At 41.7% G+C, this 27,333-nt stretch overlaps 1 protein-coding gene across 2 annotated transcripts; it reads right to left on the bottom strand.

Moving 5' to 3' along the window:
- ZBTB20 (zinc finger and BTB domain containing 20) lies at positions 1-27,333 on the bottom strand. 2 transcript variants are annotated; one of them, XM_054270053.1, is made up of 3 exons: positions 27,150-27,333; positions 5,559-7,166; positions 1-419 (listed from the first exon to the last, which is right to left on the bottom strand). In XM_054270053.1, the coding sequence occupies exons 2-3, from the start codon at positions 7,144-7,146 to the stop codon at positions 1-3; spliced, it is 2,007 nt and encodes a 668-aa protein (XP_054126028.1). In that variant the 5' UTR covers positions 7,147-7,166; positions 27,150-27,333. The 2 variants fall into 2 exon arrangements, with proteins under 2 accessions (XP_054126028.1, XP_054126027.1); XM_054270052.1 differs by lacking the exon at positions 27,150-27,333 and adding an exon at positions 9,426-9,435.

The following is a 27,333-nucleotide window of genomic DNA, read 5'->3' as shown; positions in this document are numbered from 1 at the left end:
TTATCCGTCTGACACATGCATCCTCATGTGGTCGTTGAAATGCTCGATTTGGTCAAACTTAGCTGGACAGACAGAGCAGACGTACGTGGTCCCCTCCGTGCAGGCCACCACGCCGGCGGGGACAGCCCTCGCGCCGGTGCCGGTGGCTCCAGGCGTGCCGTTGGTGGCACTGTGCAGAGCCACATGCCTCTCCAGCAGGGTCTTGTGGGAGAACTTCTTCTTGCAGATGTAGCACTCGTAGGACTTCTCCCCGCGGTGGAGACGCATGTGCACGTTAAGGGAGCTCTTCTGGGTGAAGCGCTTGTTGCAGATACTGCACTGGTAGGCCCTCACGCCAGTGTGTGTCACCATGTGTTTGATTAGGTAATCCTTTAAAGAGAAGGAGCGCCAACAGATGCTGCATTGGTGTGGTTTCTCACCTGCCCAGTACCAATGAGAGAGAGACAGAGAGACAGACAAAAAAAAAAAAATCATAAAATTAAACCAGTTCAGTAGAACTCTTTGCAATACACTAATGGTAAGCCTCATGGGGGTCTTTGGAGAGGTGCTCTGGCTAACAAAGAGTAAGTCTGTTAATCAGTGTGTTCTGACACACAGCATTTTTTGCAACCAGACGTTTCAAAATGCTTTACAAAGGGGGCATCAGGAATTCCCTATCCACATACAGCAAAAAGGAGCTCAGGTGATTTCTTCAAGTTCACACAGTAGGCAGACACTGACAAAGACAGGACTAGAGTTAAAAGGTCCTGGCATCTGCACCCAGTTTCAATGGCACAGCCTCTCCTGTCTATGCTCCTGTCTTGCCCCTCATGCTCATTTTTAGACAGGAAGGTCTCAATCATGTTACTTCACCTTCCAGTGCTTCTGTTTCCTTACCGGCATGCAATAAAAAAGGGACAAATCAGTGATTACCAGACAGCTGACCTGGCCCAGACTCATTTCAGTCAAATTGCTTTCAATTTCTCAGGAGAGCAGAGACAGAGATTGTCAGAGGAATCCAACACTTTATAAGAGGTTTACATTTGTTGCTCCCTTTTCTGGTCAAATGTCACAGCTGAAGCGTGTACAAGGAGTACTGGAAAAGGGAACCTCAGGATACAGAATTGCCTAGGCCAGTCAGCACCATGCAAAGGGCAACCTAACAGACAAACTTCCAGTGTAAGACACAGGAAACTTGAATGGTTTGACTGCCAGTTAAATCAAACACCTTATGAAGTAAACTAGGGAGATAAAACATATATGTCATCTTCCACATTGCCTTGTGTTCCTGGGACTGTTGTAAAACTTATTACAGAAACTCGTATAATTGAACTCTGATCATATTCAGACAAGCCAATGACTACAAGGATAAACTGGGAATAATACTTAGCTGAGCACATACACTGTTTTTTTCAGACTACTCTTAAATCCTCCTCATGCTCAGAGTTCTGAAAGATAAGGCATGGTCTCATGTTTCATGGTATCAAGCAATGTTTTCATGATATGCTGCTGCAATGATAATGTAGCCAACAACTAATACCCTGATTGCCCCATCAAAAGCTACTTTTAATTTGCTTTCTGAATCACTTGCAGTATATTTCAGGTGTGGAATCCATCATCACCAAAGCTGTCAGGGATAGAAATGGTACTCTAGCTCTGTAAGAATCAAAATGATCCTCCCTTTCACTGATTGAGAAAATTATTTGCCTGTGGTTATTCTGCCATTTCTCATATTTTTTTTCTCTACAAGACATCCTGCTTCTTTCTTTTTACAGTCTGTTTTGAACTGTTTTAAATCCTGAAGAGTCAATCTTCAGGGACCAAGACATGCCTGTGGTAATATATAATTCACTCATTGTATAGTGAGATTACCATATGCTACTTAAACTCAATTTTAAGAGGAGATAATTAAAATGGATTAGATGTGAAAGACCTACTTTTTTATCTCCCTCAAGTCTCTGTTTCTTTTTATTTCATGGTTTGCATGTATGACGCTGACATCCATGAATGAAATCCACTTGCTGCTCTTCCTTGCACTCGTGAGGAGTTTGTCCCTACTTGGTGAAAGACATTTGCTCAAAGCACTAAGTCCTTGCTTTCCTGATGGCTTTGCCACACACAGTACTGTGTTGTGTGTAGACAGGTCAACATGCATGACATGTGATGTGGAAAATGATAGCGTGTCAGTTAGAATAACGTCTGATTAACTTACAAGAGGCTGATTGTATTTATGGAGCTCATTTTTGCCTTGGGCAATATATGTCCCAGAGTTTGTACTAAGTTGGTCTCCTCCACTCTAGACCCTGTTAAGATTGTGCTATAAAAACATGTTAATTTTTGCCTGCTTATGTTTCTAAGATACACTGGGTTGTGGCTTTTTAATCTCAGCTTCAAAGTCTTCCTGGGATTTCTCCTCTCCAATGAATTGCAAAACTTCAGTTTTTCTTTTTTGTATGCAAATTTTTGTGCTTCCTAAGTGAGCACTGTAGATTCTTTATTCCCGTGATTCTTCATTTTCAAGTTCAGATAAAACTTTGCTCAGTGAATTAAAATGTGCATGTTCTTCCTTTTGCTTCTTTATTTTGTATTTGGCTGGTATTAAACTGCGATATGGGATGATTAGAAGAATAGGATCAGAGCATATCCTGAGTTGGAATGAGGAAGAAGCAATGTCAGCACCTGGCCATGGTTCCCTTTTCTAGCCCCTGTGCTCCTGGTGATGTAGGCTCTGTGGCTCTCTGAACCCCAACCGTAATGGATACCTGGTGCTGACACTGAGATCATGGAATCATAGAACCCTGAGTTGGAAGGGACTCCCAAGGATCATCAAATTCCACCTCCTGGTCCTGCACAGCACCACCCCAAAAATCACACCATGAGCCTGAGACCATTGCCCAAGAGCTTCTCATACTCTGCCAGGTTTGGTGCTGTGGCCACTTCCCTGGGGAACCTGTTCTGGTACCGACCAACCCCAAGCAAAGAGTGAAGAACCTTTTCCTAATATCTAATGTAAACCTACCCTGAGACAGGTTCATGCCATTCCCTTGTGTCCTATCACTGGACAAGAGAGAAAGGTCAGTTCCTGCCTCTGCACTTCCCCTCATGAGGAAGCTGTAGGTCACAATGAAGTTTCCCCTCAATCTCCTCCAGGCTGAAGCCAAGTGACCTCAGCCACTCCTCAAATGACTTGCCCCCATCCCATCACCATCCTATCACCAAATTAGAAAGGTGTGGAGGCAGCAATGTTGGTGCTCTGCTGTGATCCCCTTGGCACGTGATCCTCTTTTGCAGCCTTTAATCCAGTATTAATCACAGTGTGAAAGGTGGGAAAGGCAATGGTGCCTTATAAAGTGCAGACACTGCATACACTCTAGCACTGTATTTCCACAATATTGTGAGATATATTAAAGTGAGTCTACATGGAACATGGAAAAATAGCAATCTCTAATATGCTTGCAGCCATGTGAAAGAAGAAAAGGATGTCGGTTTCTGTTGCATGGAAAGTTAATCAGACTGTAGATTTTGGAAGCATAAAAACACATAGAGATATAGAGGCCTTTAAGTTACTGAATTCAGGTTTATGATTAGGCTCTTCCATGATTTCTCTTGTGAGTCCTCCAAACAGAAAGATTAATTCAAACATTTGCATCTCCCAAACCTCTCATTTTTTCTGTGGATCTTTTCCAGGGCCACTTTGCCGGGCTTCTTTCAACAGGCCTAAGGAAAAGTCACCCTGACAGTGGGAACAGGTCTCTCCCCTCTATTTTTGTAATGATCCTGTCCAGCACTAGACAAGGTAGCAGACAGACTTTCTCTGGAGCTGCACACATAATTATTTTCATGAGGGTTTTTTGAAGCCTTGCTCTCTGTAGGTTAAGGTGAAATTATTCTCCCAGTAGCCAGTTAGCTCCTAAATGAATTTTGAAATGATTTATCTATCCAAATCTTTCCTTGCCACTACAGTTCATTTTTTAGGGCATTCTCAGACCCACACAAATAAAATATTAATTCATGATTCAAGATGCCTATCAATTTCCTCGGTTGGTATTACTTGTAGTAGCTAAGAATGTTTTAGATCAGAAAAATACTTCCAGTATTATTCTTTATCTGACTTCAAAACCAAAGTGCAGTGGTAGGGGAAATAAAGTACCTAATCTCTGTGAAGTTATTTGTAAAACAGTCTTTTTAGCTTTTAGAACAAGAATGCAAGCAGATATATTTGACTGTGTTATGAAGGGGAAATTTTTCTGAATACCAACACTATCTATGTTGCATTTTAGTTCCTCATCCACAACAGAGAGATGGAGAACATAAACAGACACAGAGGTAATACTGGGATTCAGGACTCTTGATCCTTGCAATTATACATTTTGTACCAGTCCTGAGAAGTTGATCTTTTTGTATATGTACATGTCTGCTGTAGATGTCTAGAGGAGTTTTTCATTTAAGTGATAAATACAGGTAAATTGAAGTTAAAAGTTTACATATACACATGGAATTGAAATCTATTGCATCCAACAGAGAGGCATGTTGGGCAATGTTTCCAGGTTCTCCTCCATGTATCACAAACCTATCATTTATTTTAAGATCTGATGTTAACAAAGGCAGTGCTTGGTGAAAGAAATATTTACTCTTACTCTAAACTAGAATGTCTCTCCAACAGCAGGAAAAGCCAAGGGCTAAAGCAAGCAAAGCACTCCTGAACCCATGACAACTCCATGTAAAATACATATCCTTGCTTTGAAGTCTCATAACTTGGCAAAGCTAGAAAAGGCAGTTTTGGCTCAGTGGCAAATATGGTTACCTATGTTATCTCAACAGACCATAAACCATGTACTAAAGCAGCTGTAGTTTTAAACAGAAAGATGTTGATATTGTGTTCCATTGTGCTCCACATATATTCTTTAAATATTTTCTCAGTGAACCCTATGTTTCTGTATGCACAGCTAGTGATGCCTCTGATTTACCAAGAGACAAGGGATTACAGCAATTAGCCTCAGTGAAGTACAGAAACACTTTCTGACAAAACCCCAGATTTAATTTCTTATAGTAGTATGTGAGATCTAGAAAATCTGTGGCAGTGTGTGTAACGTCTGGGCCTGGACCTACTGGTGCAGCTCCACCAGCAGTGAATTTGCCTTAACCTCACCATTACTTTAGCTTAATTTGTAAACCCCATATCTGTAAAACCTACAGGGGGATGCTCTTTCTTAGTAGATATAGTTTTTTTTATGACCTATTAGTTTCCTCTCTTCCACTTAATGTTGCCTGATCAGTTTGCAGGGTACAATGAATGCTCACCATTTCCTTGGATGGATGCAAGATGCCTTTTACTTCAAGAGAAATGAACTTGTTTCTGTACCCTGCACAGTTAGGCCCCTATTTGGGATCTATATTTTTCTGCAGGGACTCAACTTCAGTGCAGTAACGCTAGGAAGTGTTCAGTGACACCAGCTCCCTGGATAAGCCTTCCCTCCTGTTTATCCTGGGGCCTGGCAGGCTGGTAAACAAAATCTAAGTACATGGTTGTGAAGGGCTTTCTGTGTTCCCACATGCAAGCCAAAGGGAAGCACTCTTACCTGTGTGTACAAACATGTGCTTGACGTAGTTCTGTTTGGCGGTGAAAGTCTTGTTACAGAGAGTGCACTCGTAAGGCTTTTTTTCGCCTTGCCCACCCGCTGTGCTGTGGCCCGCAGATGGGGCCAAGGGCTGCGGGGCTGGCAGCTGGGCAGTAAAGGTTGACAGGCCAGGCTGGGACACTGTCACAAACTGTGTCTGTTGGCCAGCTAAAGGCTGGGGCAGGCTGAAGAGAAAAGGCTTAGGGCCACTGCCAGCAGACTGCGTGGTGAAAAGGGCAGGCAGGTAGGTGTTGCCAGCTGTGCCAATGACCTGAGTGTTGCTGGTCAGAGTCAGTGGCATCCTCAGATTGCTGGTGAGGGTTTCTGTCTGGCGTAAGTAGATCTGTGTGGTTGGCAATGGTTGGGCAACAGATGTGTTGACAGAAGGCTGCAAAGCCCCCTTTTCGGTGCTGTTATTGACTGTGAGCACTTTGCTGTCCATTTCAACGTCATTGCTTCTCTCTGGTGAGGAAGAGTTGGCATCTACATGTTGCTGCTGCTGCTGCGGCTGAGTGCCATCAGCAGGGACATCATTTTGATCTGCTTGAGTAGGTTCTTGCTGCCCATCCCGGGCCAGTCCAGCTATAAACTGCTGCTCCACGGAATCAGGCTCAGTGCCAATGGAGGAACTGACACCCGAGTCAAAACTCTCCCCTTTGGGCTCGCTCTCAGTGCCTTCTGCTTGGTCAGTGTCCTCAGTGCATTCCTCAGACTCATTGCGCTCAAGGATCTGCACCCTCTGTTGGCCGTAGTAGTCATAGTCATCCTCCATCTCCTGTTTAATATGGATGTTGCCCATCAGGGTTTGGATTCGGACAGGGCGGGGCTGCTTCCGGCAGTGTGTGGTCTCTGGAGTGGTGGAGAGGTACCGCTCCATCTGCTGCGACCGTTCATGGATCCGGGTAATCCAGCTGGGGTCTTCTATGTGATGGTCCCTGGGGAGTCCCAGGGCTGTCTCATGGTGGCTGACCACAGCTCCACTGTAAAACGAGCGCTCCCCACTGCCATTTTGCATGGAACAGGCATAGAGGGCTGAATAGATCCTGTCCACACTGTGCTGTGAATGGCTCTGCAGGTAGCCAGACTCTGTGTCAGTGCTCTGCCCCGAGGTGCCTGATTCAGGTGTTCCCCTGGGTGTCTCTTGGCCAGAATCCTGAATCACTGGGTAGACATCGCCCACATTTTGTGAGACAATCCTTGTGCACTCATCAATCACAGTCTTGATCTGCAGGATGCTGGCGGCTGTGAGGATTTGGAGGGCCTCTGACTGGGAGACCCGCAGCACCCCGCTGTACATGAAGTCAATGAGCTTTTGCACAGACTGGACCGACACCACTGAGGGGATCTCGATGTCGCTGTAGCCCAGCAGCAGCTTGTCCTGGAAGAAGGGGCTGCCAGCCGCCAGCACGCAGCGGTGGGCGCGCAGCATGCTCCCGTGGATGCGGACCGTCACGTCACAGAAGTGGCCACGGTTGCGCTGCTCGTTGAGGGTCTCGAGCACAGAATTGCTGAAGTTGTGAAGGTTGATGCTATGAATGCGCTCTGTCATCCCCTTGCAACTGATGTTACCTGGAGCAAAGCAGGTGACAAAAGCAAACAAAAAAAAAGAACAGAATGAGTCTTGTCCTCTGCAGGGCCAGAGTGAGAGTGCTGGCAAAGGTAACTTCCCACTGTGTAAACAAAACTGATCGCACTGGAAAAACCACACACAGAGGCATCGGTAAGAACACATCATTTTGTAAGGCTACAAATAAACTTCCCTACTCATTTCCAGAAGCTCAAATCCTGAATCTTTGGACAAAACCAAATGAAGACAGGTGTAGCTGCATCTGAATTCCAACCATACTCCTGAGTCTTGGACTTCCTATCAGTTTATCTGGCTTTAAAAAGCTTAGAGCCAGCCAATTGTAAACACTGAGCACATGGATTAAAGCTAGATTTTAGGCTGTGGATTGGATTTATGCCAGAAGAGATCAGAATCTGTAATGACCCTAAGTTGTTATTGCAAAGATTTAATGCAATGATTTCAATCTAGATTGGTATTTTAAGGAATTTAGATCATGTGCTTCACAGTATAGTTACTTGTATCAAAAAAACTGGCAGTCACTTTGTAAAATCCAAATCTGGTTCAAGATTTAAGCTGTAAATGTTCTAAAATCCCACGCAGAGTTTTGTCTGGGGTTGTGGTTCAGAACATTTGCTACCCAATAGTGACAAACAGTTCTCTGAAAGAACCCAAAGCAAGAAGTTAACATGAGCTGTCCCTTTCATTTTTAGCATATCCCAAGTTCTGACTTGCACCAGACCGCCATCATATAAAAACAAATGTTCTCCTGCTGTTATTTACTTGACAGAAACTAGAAAATTACAGACATTTACTCCAAGGAAGATTTTGTCTTAGTTTGACTGAATAATCTAAATAGAGAACAGTTTAGAAAAGCATCTAACCAATTTGGATACAGAGCTAACATAATCAAAATTTACAAGTGACTAAAAAAAATTTCTTAATCTCCCAATCCATCTTCATCTTGCTTGCTTTGGTTTCAATGCTTTCCCATTTCCTTTCCTGTTCATCTACTTGGATTTTGACAGGCAGAAACTATGGTTTCACCTTTTAATGATAAAGTATCAATTGTCCCTTAAATGGTAAACAAATAAAACACTATTAATAATTCTTTTAAGCATTTCTAGTACATGTGGCACCTTGGTTTCTAGAAAATTAGGCAAAGTAATGCTGAATCGCCACTGGTATTACAGGCATTTTGTCATGCATATTCCTAGCAAAGATCTAACCACTATTGCCACAATAACTTGGTAATGTGTGAGCATCCAAAAGTAGAAGTTGGTAAGTGTGAGTAAATTAAACTAGCTTATTGTCACTGTCTAACAAATGTAAGAGCAAATAAATAGCACTGGAAGCAGTTGATAGGCATACACAGGCCTTTTAGCCCAGCAACGTCTCTCTGCCCCACCCGAAGGAATGCTTTACATCTCATCCACAGGCAGTTGAACACTTCTCACTGCAATTTGCAGGCAAATATGGCATGTTCCCTGCTCTGCTTTTTTTTTCCCCATTTATTCACTACCAACATCTCAAGGACCCTCTCTTCTGGTGGTTCCAAGAGAAACCACCAGGGACACAAGTGGTTATTTTAATTCTCTGAAGTAGCTGATGATTAAAGGGAAGCACAAAGGTCAGGAACTGGAAATCACAAAGGGGCCAAGCTGTCTCAAGAAGTCCCATGTTAACAGATGTAAACCAACCTGTACGAGAAGGTTACTAATTTCCAGGTGTGATTAGCATGCTGAGGGGGTGCTCACATAGAAGAAACAAGGAGGAAATCACTAACACCACGATGGAGGTTGTGAAATACATCTGTCTTGTTCATAAGCTTAGCCAGGAAACCTGAACTTCTTTCTCTAATGGACTGACCATAGGACTAGAAAAATATCTTGGAAACTGGCAGACCTTCCTTCAAGGGCATTGCAACTATTATCACACAAAATAATGTAGAGAAGAGATGTATTTCCTCCTCTTTCCTGATAGAGTAATTCTCCAGAGGCCTCCAGGGCAGTTCCAGATGCTTCCCTGTCAAACATGTCAGACCATACAAGAATCCAAAATCCAGCATGTATTTAGACACAAAGTCAGAATCCCTGGCAAAAACTTCATAGATATGGGGCAACAGAAGGGTGAAAAATTATTGATAAATAGGTGACACCTCTTTTGAAGACTTACTACAGGCCATAGCAAGTGACTGTACAACTACCCACTATCTTTGAGTAGTACCAGTGACTACCTGGTTTGCTCCTAGGACTCACTTTCACAAAAAGACATCTATCTCTATGTTCAGGTCTGTCAAAGGAGGTATTTGATAATAAGAAGAAATATGCAGCAGTCTAACCCAATAACCCAAAAATCCTATCTTGAATATGCACAATGTGGACTGTTCTACACACACCAGAGATGCTACAGACAGGTCACTTGATTTGAGAAAAGAAATCTACTTTGTTACTATGCTCCTTGGCAGATAAAATTAATTTTGTGAGCAGAACTCTGAAAAATGCATCCTTAGTGTTACAGATGGTAATGAGATAACTGGCTGCCACAATTAAGGGATAACTATTGTGTGAATATTAAGAAAAGCTTTAGTGATGTATAGATATGTTATTGTACTTTGGATGTCCTCTGTTCTCTGCACGGTTCCCTTTCCCCCCCACCATGTTGTGACCATCAGACAGCCGGGGCTGCCTAGGACAGAAGCTGTGCCATGTGCTCCTTGCATGGGCAGCTGGGAATGGAAAAGCTTGGCGCTTAGGGGGCAGCATGGCAACACCTGACCTCCAATCAAGTCACAAGAAAGCAGTCTCCAATGATAAATGGCAAAGAAGAACTGACTGACAGACTTTGGGAGGGGCCAGGGCTGGCTGATGCAACCCCCAGGGGTATAAAACACTGAGCATCCATCTTGAAGATGCACTGGCCATGAGGTATCTACAATGGCAGTTCCCAGTGCTGCAGCTTTTTCCTTATGTAGTCCTTTGTTGTATTTTTGTTAAGGTTTAATAAACCTTTTTAAATTTTCAAAGTGAGCAGTTGTTTCTCACGCTTAGGACAACTCCTTTCCAGAAAGGTGTGACATGCATCATGAGACTGAATGACTTCCTGGGAATGTGAATTCTGCCATTTACCCACAAATCATGTACAGAAAGGAGGAAGGGCAAGGTTCATCTATAAGTTTCAACAGCCCTTCTCAGGTCCTGGCTGTGGGAATCAAGAGTAGTATAGCCACAGAGTATTTGGTCCTGTCATAGTTTAACATGGGAGGAATTTAGGGAAATCCTTAGCAAACTTAATGAAAACAGGCAGTTGAAATTGATCCTGGCTACAAAAAAAAAAAGATTTACATGCATTTCCAAGAATGATGTAAATAGCTCTCCTATAGGAACTGAACTAGGATGCTCCTTGTGGTGTAGGAGCTGGTCTGAAAGCCAACTGAGCCACTTCATAAATGGCATTATTTTTTACTGATATTAGAGTTTGCCCTAAAAAGATCCTCTCATTGTTGGAACGTCTACCACTTCTTCAACTGAGAAGCAACTGAAATGTACTCCTTGAGTAGAAAGAAGAAGAGTGGTTGGATGAGATACACAATAAATAGTACAAAAAAGCTAATACAGATTTTGAGGATGATTTTTCTAGGCCACCTTCCTTGACATTCAACACTGTAAACCATATCTATCCCAAGTCCAGGCAAAGAAATAATTTGCATAAGTGTCAGAACCACTACTACACAAGCCACATCAGTATAAAGAGCAGTTTTAACAAATTCGAGGGATTGGTCTGTAGCAAAACCTTCTGTCCAAGGCAGATCCTTTCCCTCTTTGCATGAAGCTGGGTCCAGATCCAAGTTTTGTGGTCGACCCCTACTTCATGTTGTTCTAAGCTGAAAGTCCAAAGGTGATGTTGCCCACAAAACACAGACTTGCCAATGGAGGTTTGATTCTAAGTAAATGCCACATTCTGACAAAGACTCCTAGAGCCTTGGACAAGCCAGAAAGTGTGTCAGCTCCTCACAAGGCCCAGCTGCACACACACACACTCACCTACTCGTCACTGCACAGAATGCCCAGCTCAGGAAAAAGACTCCTGTCTAGGGCTCTCCTCAGGCCTGCCACTCTTTTAAACTCAAGACAGTGGGAAACTTTCTGTGAAATTCAAGTGGTCTTTGTTAAGTACTCGCTCTTTTTTTGTCCAGTAAACATGATGTAGAGATCCCAATGGACTTATTCTGAGAAACTCCTGTAAAATGGTTTTGTCCTCTTTCTGTGAAGCAAGTTCTGATTGGAGGAGTATTCACAAACCATATAGGAAAGAATGGGTGTGAAAATGCAAAGGCCATTCTTACCCAGATGGGCAATGAATAGGCATTTGCCAGTTAAAAAAAAAAAAAAAAGGCAGAAGAAAAAGAAAGGAAAAAAGCCCAGACAACTGCACAGATTATGCACATTTGAAATCCTCCTGGGATACAATTTGAAGCTGGCATGGTATAAAGGTGAAACATATTACTGTGCAACTTTGAAAAAAGCTTCATTTGCCCGTATGCAAATGTACCGATTAAACTGTCAGGCTATTCACAGAAACATGCATGGAATTCATCCTCAACTAGTAAGAAGGAGCACAACGGGGATGGGAAAGGAAAAAAACTTTTGTTGTGTAATACATGACTGAATGCTTAGATTAGTGTTTCCCTGAATCTCATCCACCCCTCCTGCTGACTTTTATGCTATGGGCATTCAAAATAAAGTAGGTTTTACCATGACAATAACAATGACAAGCTCTCCAAGTACAGTACCAAAGGGGAAGGCAATAGCAGAAGGAAACAGCAGGCAGTGGACTCCTGGAAGATGCCATAGAAAACTGGAAGTGCAGCAGTGAGTACATCAAGCACGGCATGAGGCAGTTTTCTATTTGCCAGAGTTACCCTACACAGACCTACATGAAGCTAGAAAGTAATGGCTCGAAATGGTGATTTTTTGTTTGTTTGTCAAAACCATAAAAAACAAAAACCAACCCAGAAAACACATGAGGTAGTAGAACCAAAAAGATGAACAGAATATTAAACACTGCAGGCCATACACAAATGGCTACGTTGTGCATTTGAAAACATGTTTTGCAAGGTTTTTTTTCTGTACAGCCACTAGATGTCCCTTTCTGCAAAGCCAATTGCTGAAAGTCTTAATGCCCATAAGTGAAGGATATCAGAGAATTTGATTTTCTCTAGTGTCTTTTAAAACGATGGTATCTCAAAGCCCATTGCACAGTAATGACTGCCATTTCTGGGAACACAGTAGCGATGAACCAATCACAGTTACAGCAACTCAGCAGTAGCTCAGCACCTCAGCACAGCATTCACCTGAAGCAAAACTGCCTAGGATGCTGGAATGCAAGCTTTTTTGGAAACTTACCATGTGCTCATTCACAGGAATGACTAGCAGAGTGAAACCCGAAGGCTGTATTGTTGCGGTGTGATGTCATGGTTTGCCTCAGATATCCCGGGTTTCTCCCTGAAGATTTCTTCCCCAGGTGTGTCAGCCGCCTCTCCCTCCCCCTCCCTTGCTCCCCGCTGAGCACTGCCTGTCAATCCTGGCATTCCAGAAGGGCGTCGAGTGATTGGCAGAATTCAAAAGATGCCCTCCACCCCTGGAGGCCATTGGGCCATCCAGGTATCATTTGTCACTTGAGACTCCCCCCAGCTGTACCTGGTTGGTGGTCCCCCGTGTTCCTTCCCTCCCCCTCTCCCCCGGGTAAAAGGGTGAGCAACCACGGGTTTGGGGAGTTCTGTTGGAGCTGGTGCTGGGTTCAGAGGCCTGTGGGCCAGGAATAAAGCTCTGGATCGAAAACCCTCCATCAAAACTGACTCCTTCTCCTTCACCATCACCTTAAAGCTTCTCCACCAAGGTAAGCCTGAGCTCCTGCATGTCTGGACTTGTCTCCATGCACCCAGCTGCAACATCCAGCTAGCCAAAGGACATCCAGCTAGCCAAAGGTGTCTCTGAGGTGAAAACGCCACAGCTGCTGCCTTTTGGTCAAGCAGCAAGGGCCAGACAAGCTCAGGCACATCCCATCCGGCTATATTGGTAATTATTCTAATACTATATTTCACTTTCATACTTATGGGGAATACAGAATAATTGTTCTATATCCTTGAGAACTGGTGGGCTTGGTGAGACAGATATAGATTTAGTTTTTGCCTTAATCTTCTGCAGGAGAATTTAGAGGATTGTCCGGCAAACATCTCACTGATGTCTCACTTACACAAGATCAACTAGCTTGGTATTTTTGCCTAGTTTCTCTTTCTCACAACCTTCCTAAGCCTTGCATTGAGAAGAATGCACACTTGAGAGATGGTGGAAAAGTTGGAGACATTGTATCTCGTACAGAATATAGCTTCTTTATGTTTTTATTATCAAAGTGACAAGTGTTTCCCTAGTTGGGAGAACACCCTGGGCTAGGACAAAGATGTAGAAGTTAGGCTTGGTAGGTGGCCTTCCTACTTCTGGAACTGCTTTTCTGTGCATCAGTAATCCAGCCACTAGTTCCTGGGAGCATATCAAACCTAATAACCTCCTGCTGCTGGAGACAAGCAGTATCATCTAGTCCTTACTCTCTTCCTCTACCATGTGTGGTTTTGGAAATCTTTAATCCTTGGTTTCCACACCAACTGTTGGATGGCCTCCTGTCTGTATCAAATGGACACATTAGGTTCTTCAGTCATCTAGTCTACTATTTTTCCTATTGTGGGAATAATTTACCTACACTACTTCTTCAGCAGTTTGTCTACCATGTTTGCAAAAACAACACTGTGGATTTCCACTCCCTCCCCAGACAGACAGTCTATTATATTTCTAGCAAGAGAGAATTCTTAGTATTTAAATTTGAAACTGATCACTCAACCCCTTCCCCTAACACACAGGGAGAGCTATTGACCATTTTCCTCTTTACAGCACTCCCTTATATACCGGAAGGTGCCTCACTTTTCTTCTTTAGACCTGTCTTTTCTAGAAAATACAAACTCAGGTCTCCAAATCATCCTCATTGGTTACAGGTATTCTCGTCCTTATCTTCTTCCATCTTCTTTCAGTTAAAATGCAGCCCAAACACAGATGAAGTATTCTAGCTGAAGGAGGTCAATGAAGGAGTTGTCTATATATCATTGTCTATGATACTCTTTAAAGACCTTACAGAATAAACAATCCCAAGCAAACAAAGCCCTGTTATAAAAACAGATCTTTCTTAAGAAAGATGTATGTGAGTAAAAAATCCTTATGTTGGAATGAAGATCTCAACTCTTTCATAAACACAACAGTTCACTCAAAATACAGCATGTTCATCACAATGTGAAAGCTGCTATAGCCCCACAATTTCTATAGGAAGTTCTCATTTCCATACATTAGTGCCTCGTACTCCAAACTTTGCACCGCCATGACTGTGGGTTGTTGTCAGCTTCAATTACCTGATTTATCCCAATTGATAAAGCTTTATTTTCTGTTGTTATCAAGTTAGTTACTATAAAACTGGATTAACAGAGCAAAAATTCCTATCTAGTGTTTCCATACCCCACATTAGTCCTGCATCAGCTTCCAATTATCTGAGACCAATTTAGTGGAGTAGCATTTCTTCCACTCAAGGAAGTGACCAGAATTCAAATGCTGAAAACGTGGCAATGTGTGACTTCTCAGTGCATCTCGAAGATGGGCAGAGAGCAATCCAGCCACGCCTGCTCAGGCTGATTCTTCTGAATATTTGGCCTCATTCTAAACAGGGGTCTGCAAGAGGAAAAACTTCTATGGAGTTTCAGGAACACAGAAGAACATTTGTATCCTCAGCAGGAGATCTGACCAGGAGTAGCCCTTGCTTTCTGTTGCTTTAAAGGTTTGCTGGAGTTTTCACCCAATCATCTGCTTGAACATCTTGAAAATCAGTATCTCCTTCTATAATATCTATCCAAAACAAACACCAGATGACACTACACAAATTGCCCTAACCCTACCAGATTGTTGTTAGAATCAAAATATGTAGCAGTCTACATTTAACAGGAAGTACTGTATTTTTACCAGCACAACATCTATTAATGTGTCAGTAATACACTCTATGGAAGAAAAAAAATCACTGCGTTCTGAAAGCTGTCAAACTTCTCTAAATTTTGTAGCTAATAACTACATTTGTTTGAAAGACAGAAATGTGTGCACACACAAACACAACCTTATTCTCCAAGGAGAAAACACACCACAGAGGTGGCAAATAAGAGTTTGCCTAAACTTTTTTTCAGGAGACTTTTTCTGCAGACTAGAAAATGCTCAGCACACTCCTAAAGATGATTTATTTAGTTAATTGTCCTGTCCTTTTTAGCATTTACTGAATGATGAGATATCCATTTAACATAAAACTGAAGACTAAGCCATGGGTGTTCTGTACATAAATTGGCTTCTATACCCGGTGGATATAAATTCCTAGTGTCAAGCACAAAAGCCTCTATTTCAGCCTTCAGGCCTGGGGGGGACAGGCAGAGAGTCCCCTTCCCATGCTTTGCCTGACACACCTCAGGAGGTGTCCATTGGCACTAATCCTGTTTGCTCTGAAACCACAGGTGGCAATGTCTGTGCCTCAGTTTGCTCCACACCTAGAACAGGGACAGCATTGTGCACCCAACCCTGCAGGACTGCCTGCCTCAAGGAATTGTTTTGCATCCTTGGATAAACAATATTACAGAAATATCAAGAAATAATTGTTCAAATTTTATTCTCCAGGCTTACAAAAAACCTAGTTTTCTTCTCCAAGCACTCCAGTGCCTTAATTCTTCCATTCCTCTTTATGGTCAGCACCCTACTTAAAATTGTAAAACACCAGGTAAAAACTGGCTCCAGTTCACAGCAGTGATGTGACCAAAGCCAGTGTTACAGCATATTCAGCAATTTTTAAGTTAGGGAAGTACTACATTTTGAGCCAGAATATTTACTTTCCAACTTTTAATCCAATTTGTATATTTGCTATTTTACAAATTCCAAAGACACTTTGAAGAGTGCATAGACAAAAGCCATTTTCTATTCCCAGGCGTATATTTGGGGTCCAGTCAAATATACCTCCACACCAAACATTGTCACACATATACACACACCCTCATTATCTCAGTTCCTCTCTCAGACCTTGTCTGCAGACTATCTACAGCCATGTCATTGTATCTCCATAGCACAGAAATGAACCACATCGATGGGGGATGCTTCTGTGGGTATCTACACCACCTCCAAGCAATGTATATATGATTACAGAAGAAGCCCTGGAGGTGTCATCACAGCTGCATTAACAGGGATTTCAACAGGATGTGGCCATATCACTTCAAGGGTGTTAATTCCTGTGCCCCAATCAGTTGTAATCTATTTGTGCTAGTGAAATATAAGTTTGCCAAATAGCATTTTAATGCACTTCTTTAAAATGTAGAGGGAGAAAACCTCACAACTGCCCTCTTAAAACAAGAAACAGAGAAAACAATATCTCCACATGATGGCACCATTTCCTAGGAAGAAAAACGACGCTGTGCTCATCCCTTCTTCAGTAGGGAACATTTTCATGTTCTACACAAAATCTGTTTCATCTACACTCTCTTGTTCCCAGAGAGCTCATGCATGATCCTGCCAAGCCCCAGCATGGTCCAACTGTTTTAACTGGCTATAAGTGTGAGGCAGCATGGCTCTTTAAAAATCTAGGTGCATCTATTGCTCTTGGCTCTTTAAAAATCTAGGTGCATCTATTTTTCCTTCCCAGCGCCAGGTGCTGTTACTTGGAGTGCATGTTTCACTGGTGGACCCACAGCAAGAGAGTCACTGAGCAGGGACAGGGCGAGATGGGCCAGAAATGCTGGTGTGAGTACTCCCTACTCAAAAAAAGATTAGGGGGATGCTTCTTGGAAAAAAATAACTCTTTGGAAAACACAGATAAATAAGGTGATTTGTTTTGTTATTCTATGGTCCTGATTAAAAGATGACTCTAGTCCTTAAGAATACCTCCACCTGCTTTACAGACTTCTGTTTAAATCCTAATAGTGTATTTCAGACTGAATCCCCATAAGGAAAGTGGATAAGGATTGCTTTTGATTGTCTTGCTGTGGGAGACTGTAAAACTTTTATCCTCTCTCAGAAACCTTGTTTAGGGAAGAGAAGAGGCTGGGGTTGGAGGTGGGAGCTGTGTCTGGAGATAAAACGAATTAAAAGGCTAATAGGTGCAAATATATTAAAATTTGTCTCCAAAGAGACACCTGCTATTCCATGAACTCCTTAATGTTCTCCCAGCAGTGTTAGGTGTTCCCCCAGGCAGAAAGACCAGGAGAAGAAGCTTATCAACCTGAGTGTGGTTAAATACAGTAAGCCTGAGAGCTTGTGGGCTTTGGTTAAAAGGAAAATATAGATTAAAATCTCTTAAGGTAATTACCTCTTCAGAAGGTTTCCATTCAAGCTAGAATCCTGTACAGGGAGTGTTTGTAGCAGTCTGTTAGGGAGAGGGTGCAGTTATGGTTGAGTTTTGTGGGAGAGCCTGTGGAAGAGCACTGCTTATTTCCTCCACGATACACTGAAAGGCATTTCTCTGGAAAGAGATTTTGTTTTGGTCCCAGAACTATGGCTGATGGGAGAAACAAGGGATGGATGAAAAACTGTAAATGCCAGTCCTCAGGACTGAAAAAGATTCTTATCTTGTCCAGTGCCTCTGTCTCAGTCCTGAGTAGAGGAAAGCTATCACATGAAAATGCTAGATCCTATTTGGTTATTTTTTCCATTTGTCTTTTTTATGTACTAGTGAAAGGGAAATTGTTAACTAGTACAATTGGGTGCTTTTTAACTAGTACAACTGGGTGAATATTTCAAATTGGAAATATTGTGAGACACATATTCTTTATGTTTTGGACTGTGGTTTCTTTATTTTGAGTTTATGGGACGAGTGGTCAGGCTTCTCTATAATTCAGATTTAAATATCAGTGGGAAACAGAACACACTCATGTCTACAATACTGAAGGCCACAGGAAATGTTTCTGTCCTCAGTGAGACCTCTGTAATTTCTGGGACCAGACTTATTTCCAAAACCCCCAACTTAGCTTTGACAGAAACAGAAATGTATGGCAGAACACTAAACAAATAAATCAAGGCAATAAGCAACATTCCTGGATGGCTTCATACCATCAGAGGGAACTCTAGTATTAAATGCACATTGTCAGTTCCAATGCATCCCCCCATTCCCTGGGGAAAAGGCCCTGGAATTACATGAATATGCAAGCATCAGACACCAACAGGTGATACTAATACAGTGCATGGGAGTTATTTCTCAGGTCTGCCTTAGGCACATTCTGCCCTCTACTCATCCAAAACCACTAGAGATGGCATCTGGGAGTTTTACTTTTGAATACAGGGAATATGTCCTGCTTTGAAATGTAGCATAGGATCAAAGCACAAGGTATTTTTGTTAAAATTGACATAGTTGCCCAAACAGGCATGAAACTACGAGAAGTCCCTTTCTCTGTTTTTATTTCCTGTATCATACCCCTTTTCACACAAAAATTGGTACTTTGTGGGTTTCTTCCTCTATCTGTGTAACATCAATAAATTACATGTTATCACTCCTATCATCTAGTTATAAAGAGCCTTTCAAGATTTTTAATAGATGCACAATATTGCTACACTTACATTTTCCCTGGTTAAGAACGTAAAAATAGCTGCTGTGAGATTACTCTTAATTTATACTACTTCCCTCTCGTGGGCTTTCAAGAAGCAGCATTTCACCACATGTCACAGATGGATACAGAGTATATACTGCACATCCCAGCTGGGCAGAGATCCTTTCAGTGCTCAACACAACAAAGCTGGGATGAGTAGGGGTTCTAGGATTTGTTTACCTCTTTTTCATAGGTGCAGTTAATTCCTCAAGGAGGTATTTGTGCTGACAGATTCTTCAATTCTCATTGTACACTATTTCCTGAGTGGGAGATACATAAGACTGGATCTCATGTTATTTGAGCCTCGAGAATGACTCCATGAACAATGAAAACAGCCACATAAAATATGAATGGGTGGCACAATGGCATCCCCTCTAGAAACAACAGCATTTGGTGTCCTTGGGAATTCAAATGCACAGTGCCAGCCAGAACCTGCTGCTGTGGTCTCCATGTGCTGGATGCCAGGCAAGCAGCCTGATGCAAATGAAGCTCAGTGACATTCTGATGGCTTTCAGCTGACTCTCACCCATGGAGGAGATCAAACACCACACTTGTTGTGAACATGATTTCACTCCGCAACACCTCCTAGCACTCTTTATGAACATAAGTAGGTTTATAAATCCTTGGTTTTATGTTTCAGGTTCTCTCCCACTACCATGTTAAGGCTTCAGTTCAAAAAAAGGTTCAAATTAGAGAGCTCCCTTTGTTCAGTCGTTCAGTGGAGAACAACGCAAGAATTGTTTTGGCTTTCTCTAATTTGAATACTGGTTTGGCCATACCTTGTTCTAAAGTTACTGAGGAGGATCATAGCACAAAGATTACATGGCTACTCTACCACAGGTAAACAAAAGAGGAGAAAGTGACTATGGAAACTTAGAGGAAAAGAGCAAAAAGCTCCAATGCTAAACAGCTCATGGTGGTGAAAAGGAGCAGGAGGTGACCAGGTATGTTTTTACACCTGTAACTGTGGAGTTGTGTAGCTGCAACAAACCAGGCCACTACAACACCAGTCAATGTTTCTCAGTGCATGGAAGGTGTCTCCCTACAGCACACAAGGAACTAACTGTGAGAGATGCAAGCACTGAGCTGCACAGCATTTTAACAACCCACACTAGGACAAAAGGAGATGGAGATGCAGCTGCTTTAGTTTCCTTCAAGCAAGAATCACCTGTCAAACACTGAAGTATTCCTCTGAAGACCATATTAGGGAAATGGCACATTTGGTTTAGTCTTCTCACCCAACTAAGATAGAGGAGATGACAGCAGTAGCATGTATGGTTAAGACATGAAATAACAATGATTGGCATGATTATGTTTGACATGCTTCAAGCAGATCTCAGAGTGACAGTTTTGGTATGTGCAACTTCAAGAAGAACAACTATTGAAAGGAAAAAAAGAAGAGGAAGTTAGTCAGAAAGGGTCTGAAAGGAAAAGATAAGGATGTAAAATCCCTAAGAACAGCAGGGAGGTGGCCTTAATAACACTTTAATAGAGTTCATATGCATATCCAAGGACAACAAAAGAAAAATGAGGAAGTAGAAAATGCTACAATGGTTAAATAACAAGGTATAAGAGTTCATTAAAGCTGAAATTCTTTTCTTCCAAACATGGAAATCATGCCAAGTGACATTAATAGAACTGAGCATAAACTGTAGCAGACTAGATGTAAAACAAAGATTAGGTAGGGTGAAGAGGAAATTTAAAGAAAAACTCACTAAAAGCATAAAGAGAAATGCTATAATAAAACATTATTTAAACATATCAGACAGAGAAAGTTAACAGAACAATGACTGGTATCTATGAAGTGTTGCAGACTATGTGGATTGAGAGATCAGGTAGGCAAGTAGTCGTGTCAGTGTGTTAACAAGACTACTGTCTATGAAAGCAGTAAAGGTAAGCTAGGACATCACAGGAACTCTACTGCAGAATTTACATTATTGGTTCATTTTCAGGATGGAGCACGATGGAAGAAGGTAAGCCAGCTCAAGGGGAGAAGAGGAAAGCACTGCTCTGGAGACTTAGAAAAAAACCCCTAAACTGAACCAAACACAAACCCCACACATAAAACCACACAAACAAAATCCCAAATATTAAAAAAAAGTACTAGAACATCTTGATACATTGAACAGTGATAGATATTTGTACGTATCCATCAGTCCCTCACTTCACAAGTGGAGCAGCTGAAATACATACAGAAGAAGGATTTACTGAAGACTATGAACATAAAGAACAGTAATTAAAATCTTGGAGGGGGCTGACTCTGAAGACACAACAAAGTAAACTCAGAAGCTGACTGTAGACATCTTAATGAACAGTGAGTGTGTCTCTCACTGGCTGCAGCATGACTTATAAAGAGAAACACTACAGCATGACCAACTCAGTCACCTCAAGAATGGAAGCTATGGACCTGTAAAGAGCAGTAAGTCTTATCCTTTTCCCTGGTACTTAGAAAGGATAGATACACTGTAGAAATGTCTTCAAGATGTACCCTGAAATCATGGGAGTTAGGAGCATGCATGGCAGTTTTAAACCAAAGCCAAGACTATGCATGTTATCACTGACAGTTCTTTAAATAGAGAGCAGTAAGAAAAGCACTGAACACCACAACCTAACACCAACACAGTATTACTGTGGCATCAAATAACAGAACCTAATTAGACAAATTTTCAAAGGCATCTATGTGTTACAAATATAAGTGGTTTATGCAGCAGTTAAAGTTGGGCTCCACAGTTGCTTCTGAAAACATACTCACTGACTTTGTAACTGACGTACCATATGCTATTAGTCATTTCTCAAGAGACAAAAAGCCCAAGAGACCAACCTGACAAAACTCACTTAGTGCACTGATTAGAATATAGAGACCAGTTCCTACCATTAGCACATTTTTCACTGCCAGTTCTTCAATGTATTATGATGGCTTTTTCAAAAGGCAGGGTGAACTCAGTTTATAGTTTTGCATACCTGTACTTGTACCTCCTTTTGTCTCTACACAATTCAAGCAACAGATATTTGCTTCTATGAAAACACAAGTAATTCCTGACTCATACTTCTTTGATAATTTTACAAACAAAAATACAAGTGCACAGGACATAGAAATCACTTACAACTACTAAAAAGAGAAGCAGTTACCAAACAAAATTTCAAATGTTGTGAAAGATGAAAGTATAATTAGTGTTGTAACATCAGTATTTGAGAACTATGGATATCCTTGCTTTCAGTTTAGCTTTCTACAGAAAAGGCCTGTATCATTATTATTATATCATCTAAAATAGATATCTAAACATACAAAAATTCTTAGGTCACCAAAAACAACCTAAAAATATTCGGCATTAGCTAAGACATGCCATACATAGATTAGCAAAAATACAGCTGAAATTACTATTTCATACTGCCTGACTGTCTAAACAAGGAAGCTGGTAGAATCAGGGGGCCTCCTGTCTTCACTGAGGGTGAAGACTATTTGAAAGCTCCAGAGCAGCTCCTAGGGAATCACAGCCACAAATTTCCAGGGAGAAGAAAAAGACCATCAGGGCATGTAACTGTTCCCTTCCTGCCACAGAACCTCCAAGAGAAACCTAAAAGGTAAAGATGAGGCCAAACCATCTTCAGATCTACCCAGCCTCTACACTAGCCCCAGGCAAACTGAACTGGCAGATGCATGGGAAGGGAATGGTGAGTCCCTCTAGCTGCTCAAGAAAACAAAACCCCAGAGTTTCCATATTCACTCTCAATGCTCTGCAGAGTTCAGGAATCTTGTAAGGTTCCCACCCTGTCTTTCCCTGTCATGCTGGAAGGCTAAGAAGCTACAAAAATCAGTACTTAAAAGAGAAAAAAGCAAATGCTCTGCTTCAAAGTTCCTGTCCTGTGAAAGCTGAAAAATGCTGGAATTGGACCAAGTCAGCCATGGTACTTGAGCATGTAGGGGCAAAGAGCTCAGATATGGTCTATCACTGACACTGTTTATAAAGTGCATTCTATTTAATGCAAAAAACCACCCCCATCCCTTGCTAAAACATAACTTTAGAAAGTCCTCCCTTATTTCGACAACCTGTCAATGACTGTTTAACAGATTAAAAAAAAAAATATTCATGGCTTACTTTTCTTCTCAGCTCATTCCTTACCAGAGTCTCAGGTCTCTGCAAGAATTCTGTGTTCTCTAAAATCATAAATACTGCTTCAGAAGTTTTTCAGTCATTGTCCAACCTGCCTCTCCGTCCCATGGAAACTCTCTGCAAAGATGTTGCTTTTGTCTTGTCTGGAACAAATTCCTTCACAGATGGACCATCCAATGTCTAAGAATAACTCTTTTAACTATCAATAGAGACAAAGAGATTCAGTTGCACTGTTCCCGTGGGGTTCCTTTGAGTTTGGACACATCTGTTAAGATGCATACATCAGAGCCTGAATGAAGTTTTTGTCTGATTGTATCTTTGAGAACTCGTGAAAGTTTCTGCCAAAATGATCTTATCTCTTGGCACGCTTGCAAAATATATACAGTTATAGATGCTTTCTGAAAAGCTCCTGAAATAAGTGGCCTATGCAGACCAAACCAGTTTAAATACAGCCAACTCCTGATGACCTTCTTCTTCTCACTGAAATCTTTAGAAACTTTACCTGAGGCTGTTCAGCCTTTGAACTACAGCCTTATTATGCACTTTATGCATTCTCTATCCATAAGCAAGGAAATATGTGAAAAAAAATGTGAATAGAACAAATCTCATTGCTTTCCTTTGCTTTTTTATAACCTTTCCACAACTTGTACTTGTCCTTGCACGAGCACCTTTCTTCTGGGTAAGCAGACAGATCTGTTGGTGACAGCTGAGAAGCTCAATGCATAACTCGGCTGCAGTTCTATCAGCTCACTCTTATCATTTAATTCCAAATTAATTCAATTATTAGTGGTGGTTTTGAATAATGAGGGCTGCTAAGCCCTCCATGAAAATAGTTACCTCAGGAAGCACCTCTTCCTCTAACTTGTTTCTCCAACTGTATTGCATTTCCCAAGACTAAAAGAGATGGGACTGGACACAGTGCATCCTGTGCCCTGGATTTAGCTTCAGGGATTCATCAGTGCTGGAAATAGTGTTCAAACCCAGAAATCTAGGACCTAGTCCTACAAATCTGAGGAATAATGCAATTTCATTTTGAATAAGTGGCACCAGAAGCAGCATGTAGAATATATGCTACAGAATGAAACCTTAAATTATGTTGTGCATCACATATGACTTTACCCAAGGGTTTTTTTTTTTTCCTAAGTATTCATATCAGTAAGACTGGCTTTCAGACTATTGCTTTAGGCTTTCTTCACCTCTGCCTTTTACAGCTGAGGAGCAGATGGCTATCACAGAGTTTTTATTTCCTTTGCTTGGAAAAAAAAATAATCTGAATCATTCCAAAAGCACCCTGATATTTTAAAGTAGATTGGCTTCTGAACATTTCTCATAATAATAAATATGTGGTATTGTTTTCTGCCAAGCACTAGTGACTGTGCATGCAAAATGGTCAGTGAAGATTTCAAACTGATTTGAATAGGTGGTCCATAAAATCCAAGCCTTTTTTTTCCCCCAGATACATAAATGAGGCCTTATGAAACCATCTGTACATCCGTGCATTTTTCCAAGAATTGATACACCCTACCATGCTGACTCTTTCTGGGTGCTTCTGGTATTTTCAGAGAAAATTCCTCCCAAACTTTCAGTCTAACTTTAGTTCTATAGTATTTCTGTACTATTTGCCATCCACTAGAAAACCCCCCAGCAAAATGAAGAATGTCCTTTCAAAATGAGGTTCAAAATGTCCTTTCAAAATCTCTCCAGCTGTGGGGGTACTGCCCAGGCAGTAGGATGGTGTGGGCAAGGGAAGAAAAACAATGTTGTGCTGTCTGAAGGTAGAGGGAAGGACAGAAAGTCTTGCTGGCCCAAAGAAGAAAAGCATCACCATGGGTCCAAAAGTTGAGAGGAAGAAAGATGCGGCAATGTAGCTCTGAGGGGAGAGGAAGAGAAGGACAAAGAAAGAGATTGTAGAGTGATGGGAAAGAACTGACCCAAAAGACAGGGCACATCAGAGGTATGGAGAAAGCATTTGTAACTGCAGGGAGACCTGTTTCTAAAGTTGGGTGCCACAAAAATCAATCTTTTGTGTCCACAAACATATTCCAGCAATCGAAGGATCGAGGCCGTATGAAAATACCATAAAACATGGTAGAGAGCTACAGTAAATATGCAGTAAATATTCATCATGCCTCATTTCAGTTCATGTGGGTTCTTGCTGTTTTGCAAGGGCGTGCCAAACACTAATTATATGCATACCACCCCTAACAAATACAGCCTGATAAAGGTCATAACCCATAATAAATAATTGTGAGATTTTCTATTGCTTTCAGGTAACAGAGATAATACCACCAGAGGTCTTACTATTTCCTGAATCTTTGCAGGACTTTAGCTATATTTTGGGAACTAAATTTCAACAATTCACAAGACAGGACAATGTTAATGCTGGAATTGCTATTAAACCCATTTTCTGAAAAAATCCCTCACACTTGCAGTGTGAAAGCATCTAACCTGGGCTGGCAGTTTACTCCTATTTACAGAATAATACAATTGTGGAAAAGGCCTTTGACATCATCTGGAAGGTGACTTGGGGACAGTGTCTCCTAAAAACTTAGGAGTCTAAAAGACACTGTGCACAGAACAGGTAGAGCATGAAGAGCTGCAGGCTCCACCTTCCCCTGCTGCCCTCTGCCAATATTCCTCACCCTGAACTTGGCCACCTCAGAAAGCAAAAGCAGGAGCTCATTCTCCAAGTTCCCAACAATCCCTGCTGGCCTCTGTCCTAAGGTTGCTTTCATGGGTTTCCATTTGTACTGTCAAAAAAATCAGTGTGAGGTTTCAAATCCCATTTACTAATGAACTCTTTCATCTTTGTGAATGGGATAAAGGGATTCTTTGTTTGAAAATAAGGATTATTTTTTTCTTGTTGTTCTGCTCATTTTTTGCATCTTTTCACAAGCTTTTTGTTTTCAGAAAACATTACAAGACAAAACTGCACCCCAGTTTTAACAAAGAGTCTGACATCTCCAATTTGAAAAGAATTCTTGTATATACTAAATTGCATACTGCCTGCTGTTCAATTGTTTCACAGCTCTTTCTTCTCCCCAAATCACCAGGTGAGATTTAGGAAAGTCTCCCCAATGTTTACCAGCTCTATTAAAATCAAGATTTCTAGCAGAAGCTCATAATGAATAAAGTCAGAAGCCAACAGGAATGAATTGCAGCTAAAGTGATTTTGATAGTGATGATCCCTATAACCCGACTGCTTCCAAGCTTGGCCCTGAGGCAGGATTTTTAAATTAAAGAAAGAAAAGGATACACATACTTTTTAATCTGATTTTTTATTGTCATGCCCTGATTTTTTTTTTTTTTTACAGGCTATTGCAAAGTCTGGTTGGCTTCCGAGCTGTTGAAACCTGGTGTCATCATCTTCTTCTTTCCCCCCCCCCCGGCCTTGTAAATTTACATTATAAACCACTGCAGAAGAGGTAAACTATATATTCTAAAACTAGTGAGTGATGAAATTCACATTACCCTGCACATTGTTGCCCAAGAGACTTCCAGGCAAGGACCTCTGTGAAATGACAATGTTTTGAAGAGCTGGCAAGGTCAGGTGACTTTCCAAAATCCAGTTTTAATAATCTCCCCCCTTATTTTTTGTATTTTTTGGCAAAATGGAGAAGAACATTTTCTAAAGGGCAATTAACCCATGCTGAGTAATCTGAAAGTAAATGCCCTCAAAACAAGGGCCTTAAGGCTGGTACAACCACACAGGTCTACAAAGATTTTCCAGCCTCTCACAGACTGATCCTCTCCACAAAACGCTCCCCTTTCTTCATGGAAACTTTACAGTCCTGGGCTGCAGAGCCAGGCCCACGTTTTCAGCACAGACTGAAACCCCTCCAGTCAGGAGATCTGGTTGGGTAATGAGAAGCTTGTGACTACTTGGAGCAGAGCAACAGTTCTAGTTGGACAGGGACATGCTTGAGGGGTCTCTCCTTTTTAATTTGCCATAAGCAGCAACCTGACCTAACAACACGCTCTCAGTTTTTTTCTGGCTGATTGCATTATCACAATCTTACCACAAAAATGTTCTGCTTTAGATGTAATTCCCAAAGAAGGGAGAAGGTAAGCCCTGAGAAGATCCTCTTTATGACATTATGGGAAGAGCATCCAACTGGAAAACCTGGTGCACAGTAAGGGAGGTGTTTTCAGGAACCCCAGCAGCATGTTGGTGTACTCACAATCAGATGACCCTGTGTGTGCGTGCAGGTTTGTTGGTGAATGTGGAGAGTGGATGAGGGCTGGGCTCAGAGAAGGAACAGCTTCAAGGTTCAGGCAGGGAAGGCCCGGCTTGGCGCTGCATGCACCCGTCTGAGTAATCTCATTCTCCTCAGACGCCTTCTGGTTTTCAGCTGTCTTGGGTTT

The sequence above is a fragment of the Melozone crissalis genome, unplaced genomic scaffold (assembly GCF_028551555.1).
Source record: "Melozone crissalis strain CALT ecotype California unplaced genomic scaffold, PUWL_Pcris_2 ptg000008l_1, whole genome shotgun sequence".
NCBI classification, from domain to species: Eukaryota; Metazoa; Chordata; class Aves; order Passeriformes; family Passerellidae; genus Melozone; species Melozone crissalis.
This window is presented reverse-complemented; position numbering and strand designations above follow the sequence as displayed.